Source organism: Salvelinus alpinus, chromosome 13, assembly GCF_045679555.1.
Source record: "Salvelinus alpinus chromosome 13, SLU_Salpinus.1, whole genome shotgun sequence".
In the NCBI taxonomy this organism is placed as follows: Eukaryota; Metazoa; Chordata; class Actinopteri; order Salmoniformes; family Salmonidae; genus Salvelinus; species Salvelinus alpinus.
This window is the reverse complement of record NC_092098.1, coordinates 37481137-37494374: the sequence shown is the minus strand read 5'-3', so window position 1 is coordinate 37494374 and position 13238 is coordinate 37481137. Positions and strand designations below refer to the sequence as shown.

At 43.9% G+C, this 13238-nt stretch overlaps 1 protein-coding gene across 5 annotated transcripts in view; it reads left to right on the top strand.

Annotated features, from left to right (window-relative positions):
* The first annotated feature begins 444 nt into the window (after nt 1-444).
* LOC139537650 (cullin-5) overlaps nt 445-13238 on the top strand; it is a 36772-nt gene continuing 23978 nt past the window's right edge. For 4 of the 5 annotated variants that reach the window (XM_071339212.1, XM_071339209.1, XM_071339208.1 and 1 more), the window contains exons 1-7: nt 445-536; nt 2226-2335; nt 2769-2868; nt 5015-5191; nt 10992-11133; nt 11569-11714; nt 12391-12471. In XM_071339212.1, coding sequence (XP_071195313.1) covers nt 513-536; nt 2226-2335; nt 2769-2868; nt 5015-5191; nt 10992-11133; nt 11569-11714; nt 12391-12471 — 780 coding nt within the window. In that variant the 5' untranslated portion in view covers nt 445-512. The other variant, XM_071339211.1, reaches the window with a different exon arrangement.

The window sequence follows — 13238 nt, the reverse complement described above, 5'->3', positions numbered from 1 at the left end:
TGTGACGGTGCACCACCAAACCATCAGTAGAGTTGAAAATGCGATGGAAACCTATTTAACCTATATTTTTCATTTGGTACATCAACATTTAACGGTAGAAGTTATTTGTATGTGCGCTACGACATCATGCACAGCCCTTTAACAGCGAAAAGTTTTGGAAACACATCTCTGGTGGGAAAAAGCGCATACTGTTTTATGTACATTTTTTAATATTCGCATGAAAATTTGTCACAAACTGGAGGGAAACCTAGCTACTGAACACAATAGTTTATATTATTTTCCAGTGTTTCACAGTTTTTCAGTGGGTGACAGTTTTTTCATAAGTAGACCTAAGGCATGGGTAGGCTATTTCAAAATTAATTTGAATTGCATATGGATTTTGTTTTGTTTAAATAATACGAAATCAGGAATATGATCATGATAAACCGTTTCTCCAGATTTGTTAAAAACCCATTGGCAACTACAACACTGTAAATCTCGCGAGATTGTTCGAGGAACTAAATTCAGGGAACATGGCGACGTCTAATTTGCTAAAGGTAACAGGCACCGCAATTCAATACTTTTGATTACATTTAATCAGTCTTTGTTGCATAGTCAATTATATATTACTGTACATTGTTAAGCGCCCATGCCGGAAGATGGCCTTGCAATATAGGTAGGTGATATAAAGTCCTGTTTGTCTTGCAAGCATTGAAAGGACACCTATTTACTCCTCCAAGTCACTGGCGTTAATAACGTTAGCCTGGTGCTAGCTAGCTGTGCCAGGCAGTGGCTAGTACACACACGTTAGCTAACTGGTTAACTAGCCAACTAACTTAAATGATCATGCTTTCTTAGCCAGTTAACTTGGCATGACTGTCGTTGACTGATTTGCTAGCTAACCTCAACAACGATCGATTGCCTTTTTCATGAAACACACTAAGTTAGCTTGCTAACAGTAGTTAGGCAGCCGGTATAACAATAACGTTAGATGGCTGGTTAGAAGATGCCCCAGTATCTGCACTTTATGCCGCGTTCAAGACAACTGGAAACTCGGAAAAAAACAACTCCGACGGTGCAAAAGCCATTTCAAAGGTCGTCCAACTCGGAATTCCAAGTCGGAAACTCTGAAGATTACTGACGTCTTGATTTGACCTTGTTTTTTCCCTAGTTCCCAGTCTTCTTGAAAGCACCACAAGAGACGTCTACGTTGACTATGCCTATGACGTGTCTCCTCTCTAATGCCCAGGAAGCTCAGATTCAAACTCCCATTAGGGATATCGGGATACCTAGTCAGTTGCACAACTGAATGTATTCAACCAAAATGTGTCATCCGCATTTAACCCAACCCCTCTGAATCAGAGAGGTGTGAGGGGCTGCCTTAATCCCGGGCTTCCAAAACTGTTTCACTCAGGCTCCTGTTCCAGCATAGGGGAACATTAAGAAATCGTAAAACCCTGATTGTAAGCTTTTAAATGATATCAAACTCAACTATTATTATTTTCCAGTGATAAAGACAAAGGATGTGTAATGGTATGGTGGAGTATGCAAAATGGGTCAACTTTGAGCACCACCATCTCCTGAATGTTTTGTCATTCAGGTCCAGTAAGGCACTTTCTGGCCACTTCTACCATGGGCAAACATGTATGGAAAGTTAAATCAAAAGTGGTGCGACCAAAAGTTGCTTGAAATCAATTGGAACGATCCTATAGCTAGTCATGTCTGTATACTCACTGCATTGTTATTGTATCACTACACGTAACACTCCCTCACAGGTAAGCTGGCTGGCTATAGACAAAAACAGATGTTACAGGATTGAAGCACCTGGGTTGTTGTTATGGTCAGAAACTCTCCAGCACAAGCAAGCCTGTTTGCTACTAATGGGCCTCAATCAGCCTGTCCTATGATATTGGAGAAATTAACCACCACCAGGCTTGTTTACTGCTGTTGTGTTCCTGCTAATGTTCAAATAGGCCCACTGCCTAGTTCCTAAACATTCAGCAACCACTGGGATGAATATCAATTGTATATCCATGATTTCCCATGTCCTCCCTTCTCGTCTCCTTTTCAAATCACATTGGAGCAGAAGAGCTGAGGTTCCTCCCCTCTGCTAAAATTTTATTTTGAGAAGGCAGCAAGGAGAGAGGATGCGAGGAATCAGGTAAATACAATTGAGGTTCACCCCTGATGTTGTCATAACTGCTATAGCCAGAGGTGACACTTCTACCCTTCTCATTCTCACCAAGAACAAAGGCTCCCTCCAGTTCGAGGACAAGTGGGACCTGATGCGTCCCATCGTCCTCAAGCTGCTCCGCCAAGAGTCAGTCACCAAACAGCAGTGGTTCGACCTCTTCTCGTGAGTATGGCCACTCGTCCATGTGCTCTGTCATACTGAGGTTTTATTCATTAGTGCACACAAATTGAAAACCAGTGTTTCTTATTAGACAAGTCAAGGCATTCCCTCCCTCTTTTGGCCTGTTCCGTTTGGTTCTTAGTGAATACGTTTTATTTATTTAACCTTTATTTAATTAGGTAAGTCGGTTAAGAACAAATTCTAAGTTACAATGGCAGCCTAACCCGGACGATGCTGGGCCAATTGTGCGCCGCCCTATGGGACTCCCAATCACGGCCGGTTGTGATACAGCCTGGACTTGATACCTCGAGAACAGGCTGTCATTCTGTTTAACAGGCATTTCACATTAACGCCTGTCTGAGCTGTTAAAGACTAACAAATGGATTAATTGATTGATCTCCTCCAATCCCCTCATTTGATCTCTTGGTTTCCATAGAGATGTCCATGCAGTATGCCTATGGGATGACAAGGGGCCGGCCAAGATTCACCAGGCCCTGAAAGAGGACATCCTAGACTTCATCAAGCAAGCACAAGCAGTATGTATCAAATCACATTTTATTTGTCACATGCGCCCGAATACAACAAAGGGGGGTTCAATGTAAATAGTCCGGTGGCCATTTGATTAATTGTTCTGCAGTCTTATGGCTTGGAGTAGAAGCTGTTAAGTAGCCTTTTGGATCTAGACTTGGCACTCCAGTACAGCTTGCCGTGCGGTAGCAGAGAGAACAGTCTATGACTTGGGTGAAAAAATGTTGGGCCTTCCTCTGACACCGCCTAGTATAGAGGTCCTGGATGGCAGAAAGCTTGGCCCCGGTGATGTACTGGGCCGTACACACTATCCTCTGTAGCGCCTTACGGTCGCATGCCGAGCAGTTGCCATACCAGGCGATGATGCAACCGGTCAGGATGCTCTCAAGGGTGCTGCTGTAAAACTTTTTGAGGATCTGGGGACCCAAGCCAAATATTTTCAGTCTCCTGCGGAACTTGAAACTCTCGACCCGCTCCACTACAGGCCTGTCGATGTTAATTGGGCCCTGTTCGGGCCTCCTTTCCTGTAATCCATGATCAGCTCCTTTGTCTTGCTCACATTGCGGTAGAGATTGTTGTCCTGGCACCACACTGCCAGGTCTCTGACCTCTCTGACAGGTCTCTGACCCAGCCCTTAGGGACCTCCTCCCTATAGGCTGTCTCATCGTTGTCGGTGATCAGGTCAACCACTGATGTGTCGTCAGCAAACTTAATGATGGTGTTGGAGTCGTGTTTGGCCACGCAGTTGTGGGTGAACAGGGAGTACAGGAGGGGACTAAGCACGCACCCCTGAGGGGCCCCAGTGTTGAGGATCAGTCCAGGATCCAGTTGCAAAAGGTGTTTAGTCCCAGGTTCCTTAGCTTAGTGATGAGCTTTGTGGGTACTATGGTGTTGAACGCTGAGCTGTAGTCAATGAACAGCATTCTCGCATAGGTGTTCCTTTTGTCCAGGTGGGCAAGGGCAGTGTGGAGTGCGATGGAGATTGCGTCATCTGTGGATCTGTTGGGGCAGTATGCGAATTGACCTGTTTAAAGGTCTTGCTCACATCGGCTACGTAGAGCATGATCACACAGTCGTCCTTGAACAGTTGGTGCTCTCTTGCATGCTTCAGTATTGCTTGCCTCGAAGCAAGCATAAAATGCATTTCGCTCGTATGGTAGGCTTGTCTCACAGGGCAGATCGCGGCTGGTTTTCCCTTTGTAGTCTGTAATAGTTTGCAAGCCCTGCCACATCCAACGAGTGTCAGAGCCGGTGCAGTAGGATTCAATCTTAGTCCTGTATTGACGCTTTGTCTGCTAAGGCCTGCTAAGTCTCGCTAGCATTGAAATGACTGTGCCATTTTATTCCCTCACTGAGTACTACTAAAGGCATCCGCACGCTTCCCAGCCGAAACAGTTCTGTAGAGTTTGTACATATATTATGACAACATTTTGTGAAATTTTTGTTAGTTTTGGACTTCGGTGAGTTTTTGGGGGGGGCTGTTCGGGGGCACATTTTTCCTGGTGATAAGCCGAAGTTCGGAGCCAAAGGCTACGTCCTTTGTCGGTGATTGGTCAACAGTAGGGAGGCTTCAATAAAGTCTTTGTCATCGAACAAGAGACGACTCGTTTTCAAGCACATTTTTTCATTGAAAAATACTATACCAAACATCATGTAGATCATCATTTAGATGTAAATTTTGCGTGACTAAGATATCCTCTGCAAAAACATCAAAATGAATGACTGATTTATTAAGTTATCTTAGATTCATTCTATTTTGAGGACGTGTATACTGACAACGGCGTCTCAAAATGGACAAACAGTACTATTGTGCTTTTTTTCTTGTTTTTCAAGCAAAGGTCTTTTAAGGGAGTATGCGAGCACACTTGTTCGGTTTGCCTAGCCAACTTCGGCTAGCCGCCAGCCGAACTGAGGCATGCTAACACCTTAACGCTAGCTTGGAAGCAAGCTATCTGTGCCAGTCGGCTACCGCGTAACCAAGCACTCTACTAGCCTATACCTGAGAACCTATATTTTCAACATCATAATGTCTATAACACCGCACTCAGCTGTTCTCTCCCCCTGCAACATGTTGAGTAACCAAGCAGAGTATCTATTACCCCCAGTTTTTCCAATGCCATAAAGTCCGTAAGTGCCCTGCTCTCTCCCCCACAGCGTGTGTTGAGCCATCAGGATGACACGGCGCTGCTGAAGGCCTACATCGTTGAGTGGAGGAAGTTCTTCACACAGTGTGACATCCTGCCCAAACCCTTCTGCCAGCTGGAGATTACGCTCATGGGCAAACAGGGCAGCAACAAGAAGTCTAACGTAGAGGACAGCATCGTACGGAAGGTGAGGAGAGAGGGAGGGGTTGAGAGGGGCAGCAGAAGTATTTGGTTGTATTTACATTGATATAAGAGAATTTCTGGTTGACATGAGGAAATTATACTGCCTGTAAATTCAGTCTGACCCTGCTCATGTATCCATGTATCTCATTTCACTGTCCCTTCTGCTACCTTGTGGCTGTGGGCAGGTAACGGGCCTAGAAGGTAGCATCCGGAGGGTTGTCGGTTCAAGTCCTGAGATTGAGAAGGACAATATGTCGGGGTGTCAGCTGGCTACCGGAGGGTTGTGATATCCATGCCATCTCCTGTCATTGTGCCCTTGAGCAAGGCACTAGATAAAATAAAAATATAAATGCAACATGTAAAGTGTTGGTTTCATGAGCTGAAATAAAATATCCCAGATATTTTCCATACACAAAAGCGTATTTCTCTCAAATGTTGAGCACAAATTGGTTTACATCCCTGTTACTGAGCATTTCTCCTTTACCAAGATAATCCATCCACCTGACAGGTGTGGCATATCAAGAAGCTGATTGAGTCGTGATGGGAGAAGCAAAATGGAGTTGTGATCATATTTGCCGACGGGAGGGCAGGGAAGGGCCTTGTAGACATTTAGAAAAGTTGGATAGCAGTGGTTTTTCCAGCGCGAGTACTACAGTCAATGTGTTGGTAGAACTTTGCTAATGTTTTCCTCAAATAACAAAGCAAATTTGAGGAAACGCTACCGAAGTTCTAACACCACATTGACTGTAGTGCTCGCGCTGGTAAAACATTGAATCACTGCTTTTCAACTTTTCAAAATGCCAAGATTGTTTTGATCATGCGACTGGGATACGTTCTGGGTAGCCTCTGAGAATAACATCAAATACACGGATACGGTGACAGAGTTCATCAGGAAGTGTATAGGAGATGTTGTACCCACTGTGACTATTAAAACCTACATAAACCAGAAACCGTGGATAGATGGCAGCATTTGCGCGAAACTGAGTGCGAATCACCGCATTTAACCATGACAAAGTGACTGGGAATATGGCCGAATACAAACAGTGTAGTTATTCCCTCCATAAGGCAATCAAACAGGCAAAACATCAGTACAGAGACAAAGTGGAGTTACTATTCAATGGCACAGACTAGAGGTCGACCGATTCATTGGAATGGCCGATTAATTAGGGGCGATTTCAAGTTTTCATAACAATCGGAAATCGGTATATATATATTTTTTTTATTTTTTTTTTACACCTTTATTTAACTTGGCAAGTCAGTTAAGAACACATTCTTATTTTCAATGACGGCCTAGGAACGGTGGGTTAACTGCCTTGTTCAGGGGCAGAACGACAGATTTTTACCTTGTCAGCTCGGGGATTCAATCTTGCAACCTTACAGTTAACTAGTCCAACGCTCTAACCACCTGCTTTACATTGCACTCCACGAGGAGCCTGCCTGTTACGCGAATGCAGTAAGAAGCCAAGGTAAGTTTCTAGCTAGCATTAAACTTATCTTATCAAATCAATCAATCATAATCACTAGTTAACTACACATGGTTGATGATATTACCAGTTTATCTAGCGTGTCCTGCGTTGCATATAATCGATGCGGTGCGCATTCGCGAAACAGGACTGTCGTTGCTCCAACGTGTACCTAACCATAAACATCAATGCCTTTCTTAAAATCAATACACAAGTATATATTTTTTAAACCTGCATATTTAGTTAATATTGCCTGCTAACATTAATTTATTTTAACTAGGAAAATTGTGTCACTTCTCTTGCAACAGAGTCAGGGTATATGCAGCAGTTTGGGCCGCCTGGCACGTTGCGAACTGTGTGAAGACTACATTTACATTTAAGTCATTTAGCAGACGCTCTTATCCAGAGCGACTTACAAATTGGAAAGTTCATACATATTCATCCTGGTCCCCCCGTGGGGAATGAACCCACAACCCTGGCGTTGCAAGCGCCATGCTCTACCAACTGAGCCACACTGTTAGGAAGACTATTTCTTCCTAACAAAGACAGCCAACTTCGCCAAACGGGGGATGATTTAACAAAAGCGCATTTGCGAAAAAAGCACAATCGTTGCACGACTACCTAACCATAAACATCAATGCCTTTCTTAAAATCAATACACAGAAGTATATATTTTTAAACTTGCATATTTAGCTAAAAGAAATCCAGGTTACCAGGCAATATTAACCAGGTGAAATTGTGTCACTTCTCTTGCGTTCATTGCACGCAGAGTCAGGGTATATGCAACAGTTTGGGCCGCCTGGCTCGTTGTGAACTAATTTGCCAGAATTTTACGTAATTATGACATAACATTGAAGGTTGTGCAATGCAACAGGAATATTTAGACTTATGGATGCCACCCGTTAGATGAAATACGGAACGGTTCCGTATTTCACTGAAAGAATAAACGTTTTGTTTTCGAGATGATAGTTTCCGGATTCGACCATATTAAGGCTCATATTTCTGTGTGTTATTATGTTATAATTAAGTCTATGATTTGATAGAGCAGTCTGACTGAGCGATGGTAGGCACCAGCAGGCTCATAAGCATTCATTCAAACAGCACTTTCGTGCTTTTTGCCAGCAGCTCGTCGCTGTGTTTCAAGCATTGCGCTGTTTATGACTTCAAGCCTATCAACTCCCGAGATTAGGCTGGTGTAACCGATGTGAAATGGCTAGCTAGTTAGCGGGGTGCGCGCTAATAGCGTTTCACACGTCACTCGCTCTGAGACTTGGAGTAGTTGTTCCCCTTGCTCTGCATGGGTAACGCTGCTTCGAGGATGGCTGTTGTCGATGTGTTCCTGGTTCGAGCCCAGGTAGGAGCGAGGAGAGGGACGGAAGCTTTACTGTTACACTGGCAATACTAAAGTGCCTATAAGAACATCCAATAGTCTAAGGTATATGAAATACTAATCGTATCGAGAGAAAGAGTCCTATAATAACTACAACCTAAAACTTCTTACCTGGGAATATTGAAGACTCATGTTAAAAGGAACCACCAGCTTTCATATGTTCTCATGTTCTGAGCAAGGAACTTAAACGTTAGCTTTCTTACATGGCACATATTGCACTTTTACTTTCTTCCCCAACACTTTGTTTTTGCATTATTTAAACCCAATTGAACATGTTTCATTATTTATCTGAGGCTAAATTGATTTTATTGATGTATTATATTAAGTTAAAAGAAGTGTTCATTCAGTATTGTTACAAATACATTTTTTTTAAATCGGCCGATTAATCGGTATCGGCTTTTTTGGTCCTCCAATAATCGGTATCGGCGTTGAAAAATCCTATTCGGTCGACCTCTAGCACAGACACGAGACGTATGTGGCAGGGTCTAGAAACAATCACGGAAACAATCCAGTCACGTCTTGCTTCCGGATAAGCTAAACACCTTCACCCGCTTTAAGGATAACACAGTGCCACCGACGCTCCTTCTCTGTGGCCGACGTGAGTAAGACATTTAAGCGTGTTAAACCTCGCAAGGCTCCCGGCCCAGACGGCATCCCTAGCCGCATCCTCAGAGCATGCACAGACCAGCTGGCTGGAGTGTTTACGGACATATTCAAACTCTCCCTATTCCAGTCTGCTGTCCCCACTTGCTTCAAATGTAACCAAGAAAACAGAAGTAATTTAGTGAAGTTACCATCGCCCCATAGCACTCACTTCTGTCATCATGAAGTGCTTTGAGGGGCTAGTTAAGGATCATATCACATCTAACTTACCTGACACCCTAGACCCACTTCAATTTGCTTTCTGCCCCAATATATCCACAAACGATGCCATCGCTCTGCACACTGCCTTATCACATCTGGACAAGAGGAATAGCTATGTAAGAACAAAACAAAGGAGTTGATAGTGGACTTCAGGAAACAGCAGGTGGAGCACGCCCCTCTTCACATCGACGGGACTGCAGTGGAGAAGGTGGAAAGCTTCAAGTTCCTCGGCGTACACATCACCAACAAACTGAAATGGTCCACCCACACAGTGTTTCAACCTCAGGAGGCTCAATAAATTTGGCTTGGCCCCTAAACCCTCACAAACTTTTACAGATGCACAACTTTTACAGATGAGAGCATCCTGTCGGGCTGTAGCACTGCCTGGTACGGCAACTGCACCGCCCACAACCGCCGGGCTCACCAGAGGGTGGTGCGATCTGGCAAACGAATCACCGAGGGCAAACTACCTACAACAGCCAATGTCACAGGAAGGCCATAAATATCATCAAGGACATCAACCATCCGAGCCACGGCCTGTTAACCCTGCTATCATCAGAAGGCGAGGTCAGTACAGGTGCATCAAAGCTGGGACCGAGAAGAAAACAACTGCTTCTATCTCAAGGCCATCAGACTGTTAAATAGCCATCACTAGCCAGCTTCCACCCGGTTACTCAGCCCTGCACCTTTGGAGGCTGCTGCCCTATATACATAGACTTGAAATCACTGGCCACTTTAATAATGTTCAAATAATGTTTACGTACTGCTTTACTCATCTCTTATGTGTATATACTGTATTCTATTCTTCTGTATTTTATTCAATGCCACGCCGACATTGCTCGACTTAATATTTACATTTCTTAATTCCATTCTTTTACTTTTAGATTTGTGTGTATTATTGTTGTGAATTGTTAGATACTACTGTACAGTAGTATCTAGGAACACAAGCATTTCGCTACATCCGCAATAACATTTGCTAAATATGTGTATGTGACCAATACAATTTGATTTGATTTGAAAAGGACACTAAAATGTGCAGTTTAGTCACACAGCACAATAAGCTACCATTAATCACCTCAAGTCGTTTTAGAGAAATTGTCATTACGACCAACCGGCCTCCCAACCACAGACCACGTGTAAGCACGCCAGCCCAGGACCTCTATATCCGGCTTCTTCACCTGCGGAAATGTCTGAGACCAGCTGAAATTATGGGTTTTCACAACCGAAGAAATTCTACACAAACTGTCAGAAACCGTCTCACTGAAGCTTATCTGCGTGCTCGTCGTCCTCACCAGGGTCTTGACCTGACTGCAGTTCGGCATAGTAACAGACTTAGTAACAGTGGGCAAATGCTCACCTTTGATAGCCACTGGCACACGGATGAATCCCGGTTTCAACTGTACTGGGCAACAAACACAATTGCATTTTATCGATGGCAATTTGAATGCAGAGATACCGTGACAAGATCCTGAGGCCCATTGTCGTGCCGTTCATCCGCTGCCATCACCTCATGATTCAGCATGATCATGTTGCAAAGATCTGTACAAAATCCCTGGAAGCTGAAAATGTCCCAGTTTGTCCGTGGCCTGCATACTCACCAAACATGTCACCCATTGAGCATGTTTGGGATGCTCTGGATCGACGTGTACAACAGCGTATTCCAGTTCCCGCCAATATCCAGCAACTTCACACAGCCATTGAAGAGGAGTGGGACAACATTCCACAGGCCCCAGTCAACAGCCTGATCAACTCTATATGGATATGTGTCGTGCGGCATGAGGCAAATGGGGGTCACACCAAATACTGACTGTTTTTCTGATACACTTATTATTATTTATTTTTAAAGGAACCTGTGACCAACCGATGCATATCTGTATTCCCAGTCATGTGAAATCCATAGATTAGGGCCTTGCGATTTTATTTCAATTGACTGATTTCCTTATATGCACTAACTCAGTAAAACCTTTGAAATTGTTTTATGTTTCTCGCATGGAATAGCCTTCATTTCTAACTGACCCCAAACTTTTGAACGGTAGTGTATATATTTTACAATAAAGCCATGTTCTAATAATCTTCTGTGTCCTCAGCTCATGCTGGACACGTGGAACGAGTCCATCTTCTCCAACATCAAGAATAGGCTCCAGGACAGCGCCATGAAGCTGGTGCACGCCGAGCGCCTGGGGGAGGCCTTCGACTCTCAGCTGGTCATTGGTGTCAGGGAATCTTATGGTGAGCAAAACAATACTGTCTCCTTTAGCTGGGATAGAAAGGTGCCTAATGAACACGACTGTGGTGTATGTATACAATACCAACAGATGATTTACCAAATCATGGTGCCAAATTGGATAGATATTTCATGTCGATATTGGTGTAAAGCCCCCAATGACATTGATGTGGGATGTACGTGAAAATGTGAGCTACTACAAGTTAGGTTTTAGCAATGTGGTGTGAACGAGCTAAATTAACTCTTAACCTCCCTCCACAAAGATATCTATAATCCTCCTGGGTAGTGTTCATAACACACCAAATGGAAGAAAACGTTCTGAAACCAGAAGGGACTAATTCGACTCATCCAATAAGAAATGCACATTTTTGTTTACTATTGCAAAACGTTGCGTGCTAATAAACTTGGCCCCTGGGGACCTCCCTGTCTTCCCTCTGCAGTGAACCTGTGTTCAAACACGGATGACAAGTTGCAGATTTACAGAGAGAACTTTGAGAAGGCCTACATGGACTCCACCGAGAGGTTCTACAGAACACAGGCCCCCTCCTACCTGCAGCAGAACGGAGTCCAGAACTATATGAAATACGTGAGTATTACCAGGATTAGGGTTGTACAATTCCTATAACGTTTTGAAAATTCCCCGATTTTCCAGAACTGGTTGGAGGATTCCTGAATTTTTGGAAAACTTGGGAGTTTTTGTAAAGTTACTGGAATTTTGCAGGACCCTCTGTCTCCGTGACAACCGCTCTCCTCTGTCAGCATAATCACACGATAAGTTATAATTTGAATTCCAAATGGACGAGCCTAGTCCATACTCCTCAGGTGCTCATGTAGATTTGAAACGATTGCATAGATGTAAGCCATATGGCGCAAATCCCAAACAGCCAATTGGAAGGCAATTTGAAGCAATGACCACACTGTTTAAACCTATCTACTCCTTTCAGATCTACGGTTTGATTTGGAATTCAGTGATGACAGCGGTCGAAAGAAATCGAAAACGATCTGTATGAGACAAGTACTGTTTCAGCAGGTTCTTTGTGATTTCTCAGTAGGCTGTAAAATTCTGGTACCATTCCCAAAATCCTAGGTTTTCCAGATATCAGAATAAGCAGGAAATGTGGGAATCCTTCTACTGAGATGTCTGGAAAACCTGAAAATTTGGGGTTACAGCCCTATTTCTCAGCAACTTGCCCCAGGGCCTAGACTGTTTGTCTGTAAGCTAGGCTATCCATCTGAGGTGAAACCAACGTGTGTTCTAACAGGCAGACGCCAAGTTGAGAGAGGAGGAGAAACGGGCGCTGCGCTACTTGGAGACGAGACGGGAATGTAACTCTGTACAAGCAGTGAGTATTCTATATCGCCACCACTTCTGTGTGACTACTATGGGCTGTAGAATGGTCTGTATATAAAGCAGGGGAGCCCTCGTGTTCAGAGCAGGGCCATGTTCATTAGAACACAAAACTTTTGAAACGGAGGTGCTACTGTAACAATTTCACTGTTTCTGTTTCTACAGTTTTTACTGCTTTTATAACAAAAAAATACCCCAACCACCAAGGCGCATGGTCAAATTATGAAAACATCAGTAGCCTCAACATTACCATAAGCGCCAAGTGTGCTTCATAAATAGTGAAAATCACCACAAACGCAATAATGGCATTCAAATGAATTTGTCGATAGGACAGCAGTTGAAAATACTCAATTATTGTCAGCTCGTGCTTACATGGTGTGTGTCTTCATGCAATGGCGTCAGTTGGAGCATGTCCACGTCACATAAACAATGAAAGCTGGCGAGTGTGTTGCTGATGTTTTTTGCTTGAGATGTAGGGTCTGCTTTCTGTGATGACATTTTGTGCTGATAATCGGCCCGTAGCAATGTCACCGGCTTGTTCTATCCAAATGGTGCCGTCCCTTCCTGTCTCACCGTTTTCAGTTGGTGGTTGCGCGGGCACCTGCTCAGTGCGGTGCCCGCGCAACCACAATTCTGGGCTTTTTGCGCTTAGTCCTCGGTGGTGTAGGTTCACGTTGAGGCTCAGAATCAGAAGAATAATCATCAGATATGTCATCATATATTTCTTCCCCATCATGAGTCGTTTTCATTCAGATCTTGTAG